General features: G+C 50.2%; 1 protein-coding gene across 1 annotated transcript; it reads right to left on the bottom strand.

Moving 5' to 3' along the window:
• Positions 1-9258: 9258 nt before the first annotated feature.
• Positions 9259-17329, bottom strand: LOC137313766 (actin, alpha cardiac muscle 1-like). Its single transcript, XM_067979555.1, has 7 exons — positions 17221-17329; positions 14567-14707; positions 12279-12603; positions 11538-11699; positions 11225-11416; positions 10362-10543; positions 9259-9797 (listed from the first exon to the last, which is right to left on the bottom strand). Exons 2-7 carry the CDS (start codon positions 14693-14695, stop codon positions 9654-9656), a joined length of 1134 nt encoding a protein of 377 aa, XP_067835656.1. The 5' UTR covers positions 14696-14707; positions 17221-17329; the 3' UTR covers positions 9259-9653.
• Between the last annotated feature and the right edge of the window lie 1682 nt (positions 17330-19011).

Raw genomic sequence — 19011 nt, 5'->3', positions numbered from 1 at the left:
TTCAGCTCCCCTTCCTCAATAAGTTGCCTTCCTTCTGCTTTCAAAAACCTTCTCAGGACTCTCAAAGGTAATGCAATAATCATGGGCGATTTTAACTTTCACATAGATTGGACAAATCAAATTGGCAAAAGTAGCCCTGAGGAGGAGTTCATAGAGTGTATTAGGGACTGTTTCTTGGACCAATACATCAGGGAACCTACCAGGGAACAGGCCATTTTGGATCTGGTAATGGGTAACGAAACAGGATTAATTAATGGTCTCAAAGTAAAGGATCCCTTGGGAAGCAGTGATCATAACATGACAGAATTTCACATCCAGTTTGAGAGCGAGGATCTTGGGTCTGAAACTACTGTATTAAACTTAAATAAGGGCAATTATAAAGAAACGAGGGCAGAATTGGCTAAAGTGGACTGGGTAAACAGATTAGATGGGATGATGGTGGATAAGCAGTGGAGAACATTTTTTAAAATTTTATGACTCACAACAAAAATATATCCTATGAGGAGCAGGTGCAGCAGGTGATCAAGAAAGCCAACGGAATGTTGGCTTTTATTGCTAGGGGGATAGAATATAAAAACAAGGAGGTATTGCTGCAGTTATATAAGGTATTGGTGAGACCGCACCTGGAATACTGCATACAGTTTTGGTCTCCATACTTAAGAAAAGACATACTTGCTCTCGAGGCAGTACAAAGAAGGTTCACTCGGTTAATCCCGGGGATGAGGGGGCGGACATATGAGGAGAGGTTGAGTAGATTGGGACTCTACTCATTGGAGTTCAGAAGAATGAGAGGCGATCTTATTGAAACATATAAGATTGTGAAGGGTCTTGATCGGGTGGATGCGGTAAGGATGTTCCCAAAGATGGGTGAAACTAGAATTAGGGGGCATAATCTTAGAATAAGGGGCTGCTCTTTCAAAACTGAGATGAGGAGAAACTTCTTCACTCAGAGGGTGGTAGGTCTGTGGAATTTGCTGCCCCAGGAAGCTGTGGAAGCTACATCATTAGATAAATTTAAAACAGAAATAGACAGTTTCCTAGAAGTAAAGGGAATTAGGGGTTATGGGGAGCGGGCAGGAAATTGGACATGAAGCTGAGTTCGGATCGGTCAATGCCCTGTGGGTGGCGGAGAGGGCCCAGGGGCTATGTGGCCGGGTCCTGCTCCGACTTCTTGTGTTCTTTAGATTTGTGGTTGGGATCAGATCAGCCATGATCTTATTGAATGGCGGAGCAGGCTCGAGGGGCCGATTGGCCTACTCCTGCTCCAATTTCTTATGTTCTTATGTTCTTATGTTCTAAAAGGGTGAACCAACCATGGCTAACTAAGGAAGTCAAGGATGGGATCAGGTTAAAAGAAAAAGCATACAATTTGGCAAAAATTACTGGTGAGCCCGAAGATTGGGAAAACTTTAAAAACCAGCAAAGGATGACTAAAAGAATAATAAAGAGGGAGAAAATAAATTATGAGAGTAAACTAGCAAGAAATATAAAAACTGAGAGTAAAAACTTCTACAAGTATATAAAAAGGAAGAGGGTAGCTAAAGTAAACATTGGCCCCTTAGAGGATGAGACTGGGGAAATAATAATGGAAAACAAGGAAATGGCAGAGGAATTGAACAGATATTTTGTATGTCTTCACAGTAGAAGACACTAATAATATACCAATAGTAGATAATCAAGGGGCAAAACGGAGGGAGGAACTAAAAACTATCACTAGAGAAAAAGTACGAGGCAAACTAATGGGTCCAAAGGCTGACAAGTCCCCTGGACCCGATGGTTTGCATCCAAGGGTCTTAAAGGAAGTGGCTACAGAGATAGTGGATGCATTGGTTGTAATCTTCCAGAATTCACTAGATTCTGGAAAGGTCCCAGCAGATTGGAAAACCCCAAATGTAACGCCCTTATTCAAGAAGGGAGTGAGACAGAAAGCAGTTAACGATAGACCAATTACCCTAACATCTGTCATTGGGAAAATGCTAGAATCCATTATTAAGGAAGTAGTAGCAGGATATTTGGAGACTCAAAATAAAATCAAGGAGAGTCAACGTGCTTTTATGAAGGGGAAATCATGTCTGACAAATTTATTAGAGTTCTTTGAGGAAGTAACGAGCAGGATGGATAAAGGGGAACCAGTAGATGTCGTGTATTTGGATTTCCATAAGGTAATTCGATAAGGTGCCACATAAAAGGTTACTGCACAAGGTAAGAGCTCATGGTGTTGGTAATATATTAGCATGGATAGAGGATTGGGTAACTAACAGAAAAGAGAGTCGGGATAAAGGGGTCATTTTCAGGATGGCAATCTGTAACCAGTGGGGTGCCGCAGGGATCAGTGCTGGGGCCTCAACCATTTACAATCTATATCATAGACTTGGATGGAGGAAGCGAGTGTATTGTGGCCAGATTTACTGATGATATAAAGATAGGTGGAAAAGTAAGTTGTGAGGAGAACACAAAGTGTCTGCAAAGGGATATAGATAGGTTAAGCGAGTGGGCAAAAATTTGGCAGATGGAGTATAACGAGGGAAAATGTGAAGTCATCCACTTTGGGAGGAAGAATAAAAAAGCAAAAATATTATATAAATGGAGACAGACTACAGAATGCTGCGGTACAGAGGGATTTGGGTGTACTCGTACATGAAACACAAGGGTCGGTTTTGCAATGGTGGTGGGTTGGCTGCGGAGGCGGGGGGGGTGGTGAAGGTGCTCGTGGCAAACCCGCATGAACAAAACTTACCATTTCCGACACAATCGCATGGCGATTGCTGATGATTAACATCATCTCTGGGTTTCGCGACCGGCAGCCAGCCTGATTGATAGGCTGGTTGCTGTCAGGAGCTGCAACGCGAGGGTGAGGGGGAGAGAAAGAGAGAGAGCTAGATGTCATCTGGCCCTGGACTGGAAGATCGGGGGTGGGAGATAGAGTGTAAAATCGGGAGAGGGGAGAATGGAAGATCGGGGGGGGGAGGGTGGAAGATCGTGGGGGAGAGGGGAAGATCGGGGGGAGAGTGGAAGATTGGGGGGAGAAGGGAATATCAGGGGTGAAGATGGGAACATCGTGGGGGAGAGGGGAAGATCGGGGGGGGGAGGGTGGAAGATCGGGATGGAGAAGGGAATATCAGGGGTGAAGATGGGAACATCGTGGGGGAGAGGGAAAGATCGGGATGGAGAGTGGAAGATTGGGGGGAGAAGGGAATATCAGGGGTGAAGATGGGAACATCGTGGGGGAGAGGGAAAGATCGGGATGGAGAGTGGAAGATTGGGGGGAGAAGGGAATATCAGGGGTGAAGATGGGAACATCGTGGGGGAGAGGGGAAGATCGGGGGGAGAGTGGAAGATTGGGGGGATATGGGGAACATCGTGGGGGAGAGGGGAAGATCGGGGGGGGAAGAGTGGAAGAACGGGGTGGAGAGGGGAAGATCGGGGGGGGGTGAAGGGAGGAGATCGGAGAGGGAGACATCGGACATTGGAGCAGGGTGCAAAGGTAGGTTCATTTTGTGTTTTAACTTCCCTCTATAGTGTTTTATGTAATTTATTAAGTTTCTTGTTCCCTGATCCGGCCCTTCGGGGCCCTGGTTTCACCAGGCGTGAATCAGAAGCGGTGGGCAAGCCGCCCAGGTAAGTTAAAAATCTTTCCAAGTACTTAATCTGTCACAGGCAAAGTGCCTTACGTACCTCAATGAGGTACATTTGGCTCTTTAACTGTCATCCCGCCGGCTTTAATTGCCGGCGGGACTTCCGGTTTCGGGTCGCCCGCCCGCACATAGGTGGGTCCCTGGGAAACTCGGAAGTCAACGGGTTGGTGTTGGCTTCTGAACCTGAACACGATTTCTGCGATTTTCGGCGCCTCCCCCACCCGCCCCCAAAGCACCCACAACTGCCCCTAAAATTCAGCCCAAAAGGTTAACGTACAGGTAGGGTATGGTAGCATAGTGGTTATGTTACTGGGCTAGTAATCCAGAGGCCTGGACTAAAATCCAGAGTCATGAGTTCAAATCCTGCCACGGCAGCAGGCGAATTTAAATTCAATTAATTAATTAAATTCAATTAATTAAATAAAAATCTGGAATTAAAATACTAGTATCAGTAATGATGGCCATGAAACTACCGGATTGTCGTAAAAACCCATCTGGTTCACTAATGTCCTTTAGGGAAGGAAACCTACCGTCCTTACCCGGTCTGGCCCATATGTGACTCCAGACCCACAGCAATGTGGTTGATTATTAATGGCCTAGCAAGCCACTCAGTTGTAAAATCTCACTACGAAAAGTCATAATAAGAATAAAACCGGACGGACCACCCGGCATCAGACCACTAGGCACCGGACACGACAACGGCAAAACACCAAGCCCAGTCGACCCTGCAAGGTCCTCCTTACGAACATCTGGGGACTTGTGCCAAAATGGGGAGAGCTGTCCCACAGACTAGTCAAGCAACAGCCTGACATAGCCATACTTACAGAATCATATCTTTCAGCCAACGTCCCAGACTCTTCCATCACCATCCCTGGGTATGTCCCGTCCCACCGGCAGGACAGACCCACCAGAGGTGGCGGTACAGTGATATACAGTCAGGAGGGAGTGGCCCTGGGAGTCCTCAACATTGACTCTGGACCCCATGAAATCTCATGGCATCAGGTCAAACATGGGCAAGGAAACCTCCTGCTGATTACCACCTACCGTCCTCCCTCAGCTGATGAATCAGTCCTCCTCCATGTTGAACACCACTTGGAGGAAGCACTGAGGGTAGCAAGGGCACAAAATGTACTCTGGGTGGGGGACTTCAATGTCCATCACCAAGAGTGGCTCGGTAGCACCACTACTGACTGAGCTGGCCGAGTCCTGAAGGACATAGCTGCTAGACTGGGCCTGCGGCAGGTGGTGAGCGAACCAACACGAGGGAAAAACTTACTTGACCTCGTCCTCACCAATCTACCTGTCGCAAATGCATCTGTCCATGACAGTATTGGTAGGAATGACCACCGCACAGTCCTCGTGGAGATGAAGTCCCGTCTTCGCACTGAGGACACCATCCAACGTGTTGTGTGGCACTACCACCGTGCTAAATGGGATAGATTCAGAATGGATCTGGCAGCTCAAAACTGGGCATCCATGAGGCACTGTGGGCCATCAGCAGCAGCAGAATTGTATTCCAGCACAATCTGTAACCTCATGGCCCGGCATATTCCTCACTCTACCATTACCAACAAGCCAGGGGATCAACCCTGGTTCAATGAGGAGTGTAGAAGAGCATGCCAGGAGCAGCACCAGGCATACCTAAAAATGAGGTGCCAAGCCTGGTGAAGCTACAACACAGGACTACATGCATGCTAAACAGCGGAAGCAACATGCTATAGACAGAGCTAAGCGATTCCACAACCAACGGATCAGATCAAAGCTCTGCAGTCCTGCCACATCCAGTCATGAATGGTGGTGGACAATTAAACAACTAACGGGAGGAGGAGGCTCTGCAAACATCCCCATTCTCAATGATGGCGGAGTCCAGCACGTGAGTGCAAAAGACAAGGCTGAAGCGTTTGCAACCAGCTTCAGCCAGAAGTGCCGAGTGGATGATCCATCTCCGCCTCCTCCCGATATCCCCACCATCGCGGAAGCCAATTCGATTCACTCCACGTGATATCAAGAAACGGCTGAGTGCACTGGATACAGCAAAGGCTATGGGCCCCGACAACATCCCAGCTGTAGTGCTGAAGACTTGTGCTCCAGAACTAGCTGCGCCTCTAGCCAAGCTGTTCCAGTACAGCTACAACACTGGCATCCACCCGACAATGTGGAAAATTGCCCAGGTATGTCCTGTCCACAAAAAGCAGGACAAATCCAATCCGGCCAATTACCGCCCCATCAGTCTACTCTCAATCATCAGCAAAGTGATGGAAGGTGTCGTCGACAGTGCTATCAAGCGGCACCTGCTCACCGATGCTCAGTTTGGGTTCCGCCAGGACCACTTGGCTCCAGACCTCATTACAGCCTTGGTCCAAACATGGACAAAAGAGCTGAATTCCAGAGGTGAGGTGAGAGTGACTGCCCTTGACATCAAGGCAGCATTTGACCGAATGTGGCATCAAGGAGCCCTAGTAAAATTGAAGTCAACGGGAATCAGGGGGAAAACTCTCCAGTGGCTGGAGTCATACCGAGCACAAAGGAAGATGGTAGTGGTTGTTGGAGGCCAATCATCTCAGCCCCAGGGCATTGCTGCAGGAGTTCCTCAGGGCAGTGTCCTAGGCCCAACCATCTTCAGCTGCTTCATCAATGAACTTCCCTCCATCATAAGGTCAGAAATGGGGATGTTCGCTGATGACTGCACAGTGTTCAGTTCCATTCGCAACCCCTCAGATAATGAAGCAGTCCGAGCCCGCATGCAGCAAGACCTGGACAACATCCAGGCTTGGGCTCATAAGTGGCAAGTAACATTCGCGCCAGATAAGTGCCAGGCAATGACCATCTCCAACAAGAGAGTGTCTAACCACCTCCCCTTGACATTCAACGGCATTACCATCGTCGAATCCCCCACCATCAACATCCTGGGGGTCACCATTGACCAGAAACTTAACTGGACCAGCCATATAAATACTGTGGCTACGAGAGCAGGTCAGAGGCTGGGTATTCTGCGGCGAGTGACTCACCTCCTGACTCCCCAAAGCCTTTCCACCATCTACAAGGCACAAGTCAGGAGTGTGATGGAATACTCTCCACTTGCCTGGATGAGTGCAGCTCCAACAACACTCAAGAAGCTCGACACCATCCAAGATAAAGCAGCCCGCTTGATTGGCACCCCATCCACCACCCTAAACATTCACTCCCTTCACCACCGGCGCACTGTGGCTGCAGTGTGCACCATCCACAGGATGCACTGCAGCAACTCGCCAAGGCTTCTTCGACAGCACCTCCCAAACCCGCGACCTCTACCACCTAGAAGGACAAGGGCAGCAGGCGCATGGGAGCAACACCACCTGCACGTTCCCCTCCAAGTCACACACCATCCCGACTTGGAAATATATCGCCGTTCCTTCATTGTCGCTGGGTCAAAATCCTGGAACTCCCTTCCTAACAGCACTGTGGGAGAACCGTCACCACACGGACTGCAGCGGTTCAAGAAGGCGGCTCACCACCACCTTCTCCAGGGCAATTAGGGATGGGCAATAAATGCCGGCCTCGCCAGCGACGCCCACATCCCGTGAACGAATTTAAAAAAACAGGTGATCCCGAGACAAATGGAATATTGGCCTTTTTCAAGGGGGATGGACTATAAAAGCAGGGAAGTCTTGCTCCAACTGTACAGGGTGCTGGTGAGACCACACCTAGAGTACAGCGTACAGTTTTGGTCTCCTTATTTAAGGAAGGATATACTTGCATTGGAGGCGGTTCAGAGAAGGTTCACTCGGTTGATTCCGGGTTTGGAAGGGTTTTCTTATAAGGAAAGATTGAGCAGGTTGGGCCTATACTCACTGGAGTTTAGAAGAATGAGGAGAGATCTTATTGAAACATCTGAGATTCTGAGGGGGCTTGACAGGATAAATGCTGTGGATGTTTCCTCTCATCGGGGAATCTAAAACTAAGGGGCATAGTCCAGAATAAGGGGTCGCCCATTTAAGACAGAGATTAGGAGAAATTTCTTCCCTCAGAGGGTTGTGAATCTTTGGAATTCTTTGCCCCAAAGAGCGGTGGAGGCTGAGCCATTGAATATATTCAAGGCTGAGTTAGATAAATATTTGATCAGCGAGGGAGTCAAAGGATATGGGGAAGAGGTGGGAAAGTGGAGTTGAGGCCAGAATCAGATCAGCCATGATCTCATTGAATGGCGGAGCAGGCTCGAAGGGCCAAATGGCCTACTCCTGCTCCTATCTCTTATGACTGAGCTTTTAACGTTTTCCCGGACCAAACCTGGTATCTGCTTGCTGTCCAGCACTCTGAGGTGTCTCTTTGTACATAACGAAGGCTATAGAAATGGAAGTGGTTGCTGTTCAGGTGTTAAAGGTCCCAAGGCACTACTTGAAGAACAGGGAGTTGTCCTGGTGTCCTGGGCCAATATTCTTCCCTCAGCCTACATCACCAATAAACATATTAGGGTGCTGTTTGTGGACACTTGCTTTGCACAAACTAGGGTCATCAACTCTGATTGGATGTATTCCTGGAGGTTTCATCACATGACCTCCTGCCTCCAACCCAGTCAAACAGCCTTTTTTCCCGTCTCCAATATTTTTTATAATTGATAAACGAAAGTGTTCAAAGAAAATGAGAAAAACACAATTTTTTTAAAGGCCCTATAATTTTTCTCCCTGGTCACTCACTGAAGTGACGAGGAGATTAATCTTTAATTCCTGGAGACTCCAGGACAATCCTGGAGGGGTTGGCAACACTACGGCAAACTGGCTGCTGCATTCACCTACATAACAACACAGACCATGTCAAAACTACCTTGTGCTTCGGAGAGACACTATATAAATGCAACTTCTCTCTTCTATCCTTTTGCGTCCTCTCCAGCAGGCTCTGACTCCTTGATGGAGTGTCGCCAGGTTATTCACCATGGAGACACCCCAGCAGTCAAGACAGGCTAGTGATTAGGAGTTGGGAAGTCTGGGTGTTTTTATTTTGTTCCTCCCTTGCTCAGGGGCATTGAGGCTGTGGTCAGATCAGCTAACACTGCACGGCTGGGATCAACCCTTGGACCTCTATATGGCCCAATACCACACCGACAGGCCGATTTATCCACTGAGCCTTACACCCAGATCCGACATGACTACTTAACCTGTGAAATGTATTTTATTTTATTTCACAAAGGTGCAGACTGTCTCCAGAGGTGGGCCCCTGGAGTGTCCATCAGCCTTTCTAACCCCACCCAGCTCTGGCTCGATTGGCTGTGCCAAATGTCAACCAGTGAAAGCTGAGAGCCCTGTCAGATTAACTGCGCTGTCCAAGCCTGCCCTTTTAGGTTACACTGGGTGTCTCCTCAGTACCAGTCAGGTTTAGGTGTTCGAGATTGGGAATCTGGCTCAGGGTAGCAACGGGAAAGGCTGGGAAAACCTATCTCATCATTATTCCTGTCAGTCTGGGCAAGGATGGAAAATGACCACATCTGACCCACCCAGTTACCTCAGAAGGAGAGGAGATCTTCACCCCATCAGTCTGGGCCATGCTGGAGCCCAGGCCCCAGAGGTGACAGGACAATGTCCAACCCACTGACCCAGTTAGCCTGACAACCAAACTTGAGGATGGAGAAAAACACTCAGGAATCAGAGAATCATCTGTTTTTTTTTTATTGTTGACGAGAACAAAAATAATGTTCATAAATAACAAAACAGGGACTTGAACAAAACAAGAAAAGGGACAGACATTTACAGGAGTGTTAAGATATCGTTTAGGGCAGTGCTTAGTTCCGTCGATTGTCGATTAAGATCCGTAAACAAAGAACACTGACAGACTCAGGCACATCTCAGTCCAGGGTAGACTTGACGAGGAGTAGTCTGACCCTCTTCTCAAAGTGTCTCAGTTGGAAGCCCGGTCTAGTTGGAGAACCATTCACATGGACTGTAGATTAGAGTAGTAAGCACACTAAGAGACCTCCAGAGGACAAGAGATGGGCTGCCTTTGTCCAAAAACTCACTCCCTTTGATTGTTAGGTCGGGTTCAGAGTGTTTAGAAGCACTTCCTGTGGACAATAGAGGGACCGGCCTCATCATATTCCTGCTTGCTGATCCACATCTGCTGGAAGGTGGACAGGGAAGCCAAGATGGAGCCACCGATCCAAACGGAGTATTTACGCTCAGGGGGGGCAATGATCTACGCAGAGAAAGAGAAAGCAGGAGAGAAGCGTTTTAGGACTTTGTATGTCATAGGCAGCACGTTGGAAAGCAGTCCATCTGAAGGTTTGTGTGTTTAACATTTAGAGAAGGAAGGTTTGCAGCTTTAAGAATGAGAGACTTTGCATTATCACACCTCCTAAAGTGCTTCATGCAGTCACTGGCTTGATTTTGGTAATTGAAGTGCAGTCACTGTTGTTATGTAGCAGAACATGGCAGCCATTTTGTGCCCAGCCATGTCCCACAAACAGTAAATGAGATGGATGACCAGTTAAAGCTACTAAGAGCATATTTTGGACACGATATAGTGTCCTTCTGACCATAGCCACTGCTGCAGGTTGAGGCTAAAAGGTATCGTCATATCTCAGCTCTGAAGATGGCACTGAATGATTCCATTTTGGAGGGAGAGAGGAGCATCGTTTGACAAAGTCCAGTTGGCCAGAGAGCAGGTCCAGGCCCAGATGCTTCCCCTTCCTATCGATGCTGGGGGGTTGGGGGGGGGGCTCTGTCAGCTGAGCAATGGATTCCCAAACCATATACCAACCTTGATCTTCATAGTGCTGGGGGCCAGGGCAGTGATTTCCTTCTGCATGCGGTCAGCGATACCAGGGTACATGGTGGTACCACCAGACAGGACGTTGTTGGCGTACAGATCCTTACGGATATCAATGTCACACTTCATGATACTGTTGTAGGTGGTCTCATGGATACCAGCAGATTCCATACCTGGGATAATGAGAGAGAAGAGAAACAGCCAATGTCACCTGCGCTGGATGTTAACTGATGTCGATGCCCGAACATCTCCAAGAAGCTTCAGGAACCAATGGAATATAGTGGGGATGACCTATTTTTAACCCCTTCTCCCTACCCTCAATGCTAGTTGTGTTGGGTACTTGAAAAGGTGGAACAGCCTCCAGGCCAGTTGTTAAAAGCAATGCCCCTGACAGGAACAAGATCGGGCTGTGATTTTAAAGACTGGGAATCCATCAGTCGCTGAAGTTTGTCATGCTTTACATATTATTTTATTTGACAATTAGGATTCATGACCAAAAAATATTGGATTTTTTTTGCAGCCCCAATGGCTTGTGGGTAACCGCACTGCCTGCCATGATAAAGAACAGGAAAATGTCCCGGTTACATCCCTGGAGTATGCCAAGCTAGCTGGCAGCAAGGGCACTAAGATTGGTCCTCAGCACCCCTGAGCTAGGGAGGCAAAGGAATAAGAAGAATTCAGCTAGGGTTCCTGATCCTGATTACTTTTCAGTAGCCCTCTATGGCCGAGGTCAAGGATCAGGCTCAGCTGATGCTCCCCATGGCCAAAGAACCTGACTGGGACAGAGATCAGTGTGACAATGTGAGATCTAGCTCATGTAATGGCCTATCCCAGTCTAGAGAAAGAGTTCTCACCAATGAAGGATGGCTGGAAAAGAGTCTCGGGGCACCGGAAACGCTCGTTGCCAATGGTGATGACTTGACCATCAGGGAGTTCATAGCTTTTCTCCAGAGAAGAGGAAGATGCAGCAGTGGCCATTTCATTCTCAAAGTCCAAAGCCACGTAGCAAAGCTTCTCCTTGATGTCACGGACAATCTCACGTTCAGCTGTAGCGAGCAAAACGAAACAAGAGCGTTAGCATGGAAAAGAAAGAAGTACTCCCCCGAAACAATCTGTTTTCTGATATGCCATGAGGGCTGGTCCTGATTCAGTGAGCACGTTACCTACCGGTGGTGACAAAGGAATAACCACGTTCAGTGAGAATCTTCATCAGGTAGTCAGTCAGGTCACGACCAGCTAGATCCAAACGCATGATGGCATGAGGGAGAGCATAGCCTTCATAGATGGGGACATTGTGGGTTACACCATCACCAGAGTCCAGGACAATACCTATAGCACAGGCAAAGGTCGGGAGAAGATCAGTGAGAGAAACAGATACAGGCCAAAAAAAAGTGATGTTTTCCTCATCTTCAGAGGGCTTGATTTTATCCACCTCCCTCTCCAACTGGGGGGTGAGAAGTCCATCTGATGGACTTGGCCACCAATGTTGCTCCGCGGCCATCCCTGGGCTAGGGGGAATGTACAACCAAGACTATCTCCCTGGCCAGCTTACTTTCCCCACCCATACCCAGATAACCTGAACCAAGGCTCACCCAAGCCACCTGCCAATGGGAAGCCACTGGTGTCCCAATCTGACTGCTCTCCAGGGGAATCCCCTTGCAAAGTGGGTCCATGTAGATATTGGGCGAGGACAGGATCAGGTTCAGCTGATGCCCTCCACAGGGACTCACCATCTAGGTTGCCATGAGAAGCATGGCCCCTGGGGGAGGTATCAAGGTGGGGAGAAGGGCCGCTGCTACTGCGAGTAAGCGCCTTCAGAGGAGGCGCATCCAAATAAATGTGTTTAAGGTACCAGCCTGTCCTTGAACTTTTAAACCAAACAATTCCAAGTAAAAAATCCAACTGTACCGGTGGTGCGGCCAGAAGCGTAGAGGGACAGCACGGCCTGGATGGCAACGTACATGGCAGGGACGTTGAAGGTTTCAAACATGATTTGGGTCATCTTCTCACGGTTAGCCTTGGGGTTGAGGGGGGCTTCAGTGAGGAGGGTGGGATGTTCCTCGGGGGCCACACGCAGCTCATTGTAGAAGGTGTGGTGCCAGATCTTCTCCATATCATCCCAGTTGGTGATGATGCCATGCTCAATTGGGTACTTTAGAGTCAGGATACCTCTCTTGCTTTGGGCCTCATCTCCTACGTAGGCGTCCTTCTGACCCATACCAACCATGACACCCTAAAATGGACAAGAAGCAGATCAGTGTCATTTCTGAGGTACATGACAATCTAGCCTACTTCGAACATGATGAGAAAACTGGTCTCTGGATGTGTTGCCCGGCCGGGGACTGACACTCGCAGGCCAGGAGGACCCTGCTTCGATCTTCCGGAGCTGCCAGCCTCGATTAAACCGGGAAAGGTCAGTGCACGTGCTATGGGACAGCATCGAAATAGAGCAGACTTCAGTCACCCTCATCCCATTGAGCAAAGCCCAGCCGAGGATGAGGGAGGGTTGCTGAGGACACAGCCACTGATTGCACCTTAACCCCTTTTATCGCCCTACTTTATGAAAATGGTTGGAACCATTCATTATTTAAAGGACTTTATTTGTCCTTCTCGAAATCTTCAACCTGACATTTATTAGAAACATGTGGTCGAATTTATAATCTGAAAACAGACATATTTGCTCAAAGCTGGAAAATTCCCGAGGTATGAACAAGCTGCTTCGTCCAAGACCCCAAATCATCTCCTGCCAGATGATATCTGCAGAGAAAACTAGTAAGGGGAAAAAAGAAACAGTGGGCCAAACATTCCAAACTCTTCATACGGCCCCCAGCCACTCACATTCCGCACATTGCCCAGCAGGCTCATTGCCTTCTACAGAGCTCAAAATCACCTCTCTATATTTAGAAGCCTCGATTATCTCTTGGGCCGAGTCAGATACTCATCATGCTAAAGGAGTCAAATGATTCATTCATCACCCATGAGGACTCTGGCAAAGAACCAGAGGGGAGATGAGGAGAATTTTGTTTATTCAGTGAGTTGTGATGATCTGGAATGCGCTGCCTGAAAGGGCGGTGGAAGCAGATTCAATAATAACTTTCAAAAAGGAATTGAATAAATACTTGAAAAGGAAAAATTTACAGGGCTATGGGGAAAGAGCAGGGGAGTGGGACTAATTGGATAGCTCTTTCAAAGAGCTGGCACAGGCATGATGGGCCGAATGGCCTCATCCTGTGCTGTAAGATTCTATGACACTCTCATTGAGAGTCTGCCCACTGAACGAGACAGAAAGTTCTTTGGCCTCGGTTAGTGCTTGTGAGTTTTTTTAAGTCGATCATCTGTTCCTCACAGCATTTTAAAAACATGGGGATTTGCATTGTTGCTACTTTTAGCAAAATAATTGTGTTTCACTGTGAATAATCACAGATTGAATCATCCCTCACAGACACAGACACAAACACACACCAAACTTCTCCTTGGCTCTTGTCGTGGTCTTAGTCCTTTTAGGTAGGAAAAGATCCAACTCCTCCTCCAATCTTAGGAGAGGGGACTCATGGGCATTACCTGTCTGCCACTGCCTTACCCAGTGTCCATTCATTGTGGGTCACCCAAGATAGTTATTCCATCATGGCCAGCATTACAACCGAGCCTGATCCTGCCCACATTGTCCAGCGGGATGCACTGGGTAGCAATCAGGAGTGGGAAAATTGACTGGTTTTTTTCTCTCTCCCAATTCAAAAGATGCTGAGGCCAATTGCAGCCCCACCCACCCCCAGCTGAGATTGGTTAATTCAGCACAGGCAAGGAGATGGAACCTTGGGGTAATGGGGACTATGTCCATCGGCCAACTGGGTTAGATTTACTCAAGGCAACGCATGAGGAGACGGCGATGGCGGGGAGGGACTACAGTGGGGTAACACGGAGCAACGGGCAGGGGCAGGGGGTAAAATGGGACAACGGGTAAGGGCAGGAGGTAAAACGGAGCAGCAGGGGCAGGGTAGGGGGTAAAACAGGCAACGGATGGGGTAATAGGGCAGTGGGTGGGGGTATTGGGGCAGCAGGTGGGGGTATTGGGGCAGCAGGCGGGGGGTAATGGGGCAGTTTCAGGTGGGTAATGGGGCAGTGGCAGGTGGGTAATGGGGCAGCAGGCGGGGGGTAATGCGGCAGTGGGCGGGGGGTAATGCGGCAGTGGGCGGTACCTGATGTCTGGGTCTGCCAACGATGGATGGGAAGACAGCCCTGGGAGCGTCATCACCGGCAAATCCAGCCTTGACCAGACCGGAACCGTTGTCACAGACCAGTGCAGTAGTTTCCTCGTCGTCGCACATGGTGTCGGTTTTCTGTAGGGGGAGGGAAGCAGAGGAGAATTAAAAATATATCGAAGCTCACACAGCGATTTCTTAAAGTGACAGAGCCTCTGAGTGATCAACTCCCCGGCCCCCCCAGTGATCAATTCCCTGGCCCCCCAGTGATCAATTCCCCAGCCCCCCAGTGATCAATTCCCTGGCCCCCCAATGATCATTTCCCCAGCCCCCCAGTGATCAATTCCCCGGCCCCCCAGTGATCAATTCCCCAGCCCCCCCAGTGATCAATTCCCCAGCCCCCCCCAGTGATCAATTCCCCAGCCCCTCAATGATCAATTCTCCAGCCCCCCAATGATCAATTCTCCAGCCCCCCAGTGATCAATTCCCCGGCCCCCCAGTGATCAAACCACCGGCCCCCCAATGATCAATTCCCCAGCCCCCCAGTGATCAATTCCCCGGCCCCCCAGTGATCAAACCACCGGCCCCCCGGTGATCAATTCCCCAGCCCCCCCAGTGATCAATTCCCCAGCCCCCCAATGATCAATTCCCCAGACCCCCCCCCACAGTGATCAATTCCCTTTCCCCCCAGTGATCAAACTACGGCCCCCCAGTGATCAATTCCCCAACCCCCCTCCCCCCAGTGATCAATTCCCCAACCCCCTCCCCCCAGTGATCAATTCCCCAACCCCCCTCCCCCCAGTGATCAATTCCCTGGCTCCCCAATGATCAATTCCCCAGCCCCCTAGTAATCAATTCCCTGGCCCCCCGGTGATCAATTCCTCAGTCCCCCCCGGTGATCAATTCCCCGGCCCCCCAATGATCAATTCCCCGGCCCCCCAATGATCAATTCCCCGGCTCTCCAATGATCAATTCCCCGGCCCCCCAGTGATCAATTCCCCAGCCCCCCCAGTGATCAATTCCCCAGCCCCCCCAGTGATCAATTCCCCAGCCCCCCAATGATCAATTCCCCGGCTCTCCAATGATCAATTCGCCAGCCCCCCAGTGATCAATTCCCCAGCCCCCCAATGATCAATTCCCCGGCTCTCCAATGATCAATTCGCCAGCCCCCCAGTGATCAATACCCCAGCCCCTGAGTGATCAATCCCTTAGCCTCATCTGATAGCTGAACTTCACCATCTTGGGGTGGGGAATTGAGCAGAATTTGCTGGAAACAGTTCTCCTCCCCCACCTGCCTGCACCCCCTCACACCCCCTCCAAAAAAACCCCAACCCATTCCCGAGGAATCCACAGCTCAGTTTTACAATCAGAGTTCAGGAGAATGGGGAGAAACAGGTTGTGAAAGTGGATCAGAGGGGAATCAGTACCAATTGGGGCAGAGTAGCCGGTGTTGGCTGGTTTAGGCTGCTCTGGACTGGGCTCCAGGCTGGGCACGGACTGGACGGGGCACAGACTGGACTGGGTATGGGTTGGATTGGGCACCTCACTGGGCACGGACTGGACTGGGCACGGACTGGGGGTAATAGCAGCAGGTGACAGACTATCGGTGTGTCTGTTTAGGGAACTGCAATCTCCGCACAGGGACAGGGCAGCGGGGCAAGGTTCTCAGAACCTCTCTTGGACAAGGTGTCCCTGCAATCAGCCTTTCATTCATTCGTCCTTGGGTAAACTCGTCCCACCCCCCCACCCTGGACAAGGTACATCTTTAACCCGGGTTTGCTCTGAATCTGCCAGTTCACATTGCTCTCACCAGTCCAAGGTGGTTTCTTTGGGTTTTGATAGAACAGCCTTGAAGTGAAGGGGTGTGGAGAAAGGGTATTTTCGGCAGTGCCCCAGTTAATCTGCCCCAATCTCGCGAGCAACCCAGTTTGTCAACCAATAGCATTGAGAGCAGCCATGGTAACCTCTTGGTCCCGACTCATCCTGCTTTCTCAGTCCGAAAGAAGTAATGTTGCTGAAATCAGATGCTCAGGAGGTCAGGATACTTTATCAGGATATTGGGGTGGTGTGGAGTTCTGTTTGCTCCCGCTCATCATTCAGGCATTGATGAGAAGCAGAATCTTGTACTCTGCACCACTCTCCATTTGGCAGCAATGCCAAGGGTGGGCATGAGTGACTCGCCCTGAGAATGGAACGAGACACAGCCTCCAGCAAACCAAAATAAGAGACAGTGAGGGAAGTAATCACATTTTCTGATTTTAAAAACTGCCGCTTAGTCAGAGGTTGGATTAACATCTCCCGCCAATCCCACATACTTAAACCGAACCCTCACCGCAGCACTCTCTCCTATTTTCACTCTCTCCCACTCCTTTTTCCCCCATTCTCCTCTTTATCTGTTTAAAGGTTTAAATAATGTCTTCTCTTTTCTGTTACCCATTTACTCAGATCCTACTCTTTCTCCAGCTTCTCCTTTCTGTTTCCCTTCGATGATTTCTCCATTCCGGTGCCCCGCTGTGCTTTTCTGTCTGCTTGTATTTCTCCTTGTGGGCTTTATCTTTCTGTCTCCGCTGCCATCTCCAAGTTAAAACCCCATCCGGATCCTGCCCCTCGTGTCCCTGAAGTACAAGAAAGATTTTGAGTCTGAGTCTTACCGGCTCCTAGGAGAGAGCGAGAGGCCTGGGTGAGTATGGAGGTAGGATGGGCAGCTCTGTGTGGGGCTGTTGCTTTTATACTCCACGGGGGAGCCCAGCCGGGTCCCAGTGACAGGTCTCCAGAAGGAATTGTTAGTCTCACACTCCATATTTGGAGAAGGGCCGAGACTCATCTTACCGGCCCATTCAAGGTGAAATCGCATCAACACAGCCCAATGAGATTCTTCAGCCAGCACAGGAGATAGACACAGCCATGTTAGGACAAGAGGGCACCAATCAGAAGTAACTATGGAGAAGGAATACCTCTCCTTATAGGGATTGCCTTCTGGGAAAGCCCTGCACCTCGCTAATCTGAGGCAGCTCCTGTGTCCACAGCTATTATTGCAGTAACCGGATCCCCCGGACAGGCCGAAGGCAAAGGAAAGTCAGTGCAGTGTCGACTGGCACACCAGGAGTTGGATATCTTACAGAGATCATTTCTTTTTAGCATTTTTATTTTGCTTTCCCCCCTCCTGAAGGTTCTGGGGAAATGGGGGGAGGGAGGACACGGTGTTCCACGAGCACCCTCCAATACCGTGCGTTCTTCATGCACGAATCGGGGTTGTTCTACCGCAAGGGGCATCACAGCCCAGTCCAATCCTATCCTCAACACACGTGTGCGCAGACACACTCACGCACACACACACACTCACGGTCACATTGACATATATGCACACATGCTCAAGCTCACAAACACAGATGCACAGGCACACATATGCCCGCACACACATGCACACAAACGCACGCACATACACCGCATGCACACACGCATATACACACATGCAAGCATACACATGTACACACACATGCGCACACACACTCACATACGTGGACACACAAGTACGCACGTACACACACGCACACACACACGTGGACATGCACGCACGCACACACAAACACACACACACACACGTACATAAACACACACACACACTCACGGACAGAACAAGAGTCATACCCCAGCTGAATTCCCACTCCCCTCCACCCATCTCTTTAGCGCGGGAGGAGCAGGTGGTATCGAGGGCTGTGAGGGGACAGGTACGAAAGTGGGGGAGTGTGCCCCAAGAGATGGTCTTGTTCCTGTACCCGTGCTTGGGTGAGGGCAGGTCAGCATCAGCTCTGCTACCCCTTCAGAGAGGCGGGAGGGGGTGTGTGGGGGAGGGGGGAATGTGCGGGGGAGGGGGAATGTGCAGGGGAGGGGGAATGTGCAGAGGAAGGGGGGGAGGGGGGAATGTGCGGGGGAGGGGGTGCAGGGGAAGGGGGTGTGGGGGAGGGAGTGTGGGGGGGGAGGGTGTGTGTGGGGGAGGGGGTGTGAGGGAGGGAGAATGTGGGGGGGAGTGGAGAATGTGGGAAGAGGGAGGAATGTGGGGGGAGGGGTGAATGTAGGGGAGGGGGGATGTAGGGGTGGAGAATGTGGGGAGAGGGAGGAATGTGGGGGGGAGGGGAATGTGGGGGAGGGGGAATGTGGGGGGGAGTGGAGAATGTGGGGAGAGGGAGGAATGTGGGGGGAGGGAGGAATGTGGGGGAGGGGGAATGTAGGGGGAGGGGGAATGTGGGGGAGGGTGAACGTGGGGGGGAGGGAGGAATGAGGGGGGAGGGAGGAATGTGGGGGAGGGGGAATGTCGGGGGAGGGGGAATGTAGGGGGGAGGGGAGAATGTGGGGGGAGGGGGAATGTGGGGAGGGGGAATGTGGGGGGAGGGGAGGAATGAGGGGGAGGAGGGAGGAATGAGGGGGAGGAGGAATGTAGGGGA

Source organism: Heptranchias perlo, unplaced genomic scaffold (genome assembly GCF_035084215.1).
Source record: "Heptranchias perlo isolate sHepPer1 unplaced genomic scaffold, sHepPer1.hap1 HAP1_SCAFFOLD_474, whole genome shotgun sequence".
Classification (NCBI taxonomy): domain Eukaryota; kingdom Metazoa; phylum Chordata; class Chondrichthyes; order Hexanchiformes; family Hexanchidae; genus Heptranchias; species Heptranchias perlo.
The sequence above is the reverse complement of the archived record's forward strand: the minus strand, read 5'-3'. Positions and strand labels throughout refer to the sequence as shown.

What these genes read in the sequence shown, in the direction of transcription:
- LOC137313766 (XM_067979555.1), bottom strand. Translation starts at nt 14,695, where the DNA reads ATGTGCGACGACGAGGAAACTACTGCACTGGTCTGTGACAACGGTTCC. An exon ending in TTATTCCTTTGTCACCACCG is followed by an intron (nt 11,417 to 11,537) that starts GTAGGTAACGTG and finishes TGCTCGCTACAG; the next exon opens with CTGAACGTGAGATTGTCCGT. An exon ending in TTTCCAGCCATCCTTCATTG is followed by an intron (nt 10,544 to 11,224) that starts GTGAGAACTCTT and finishes TCATTATCCCAG; the next exon opens with GTATGGAATCTGCTGGTATC.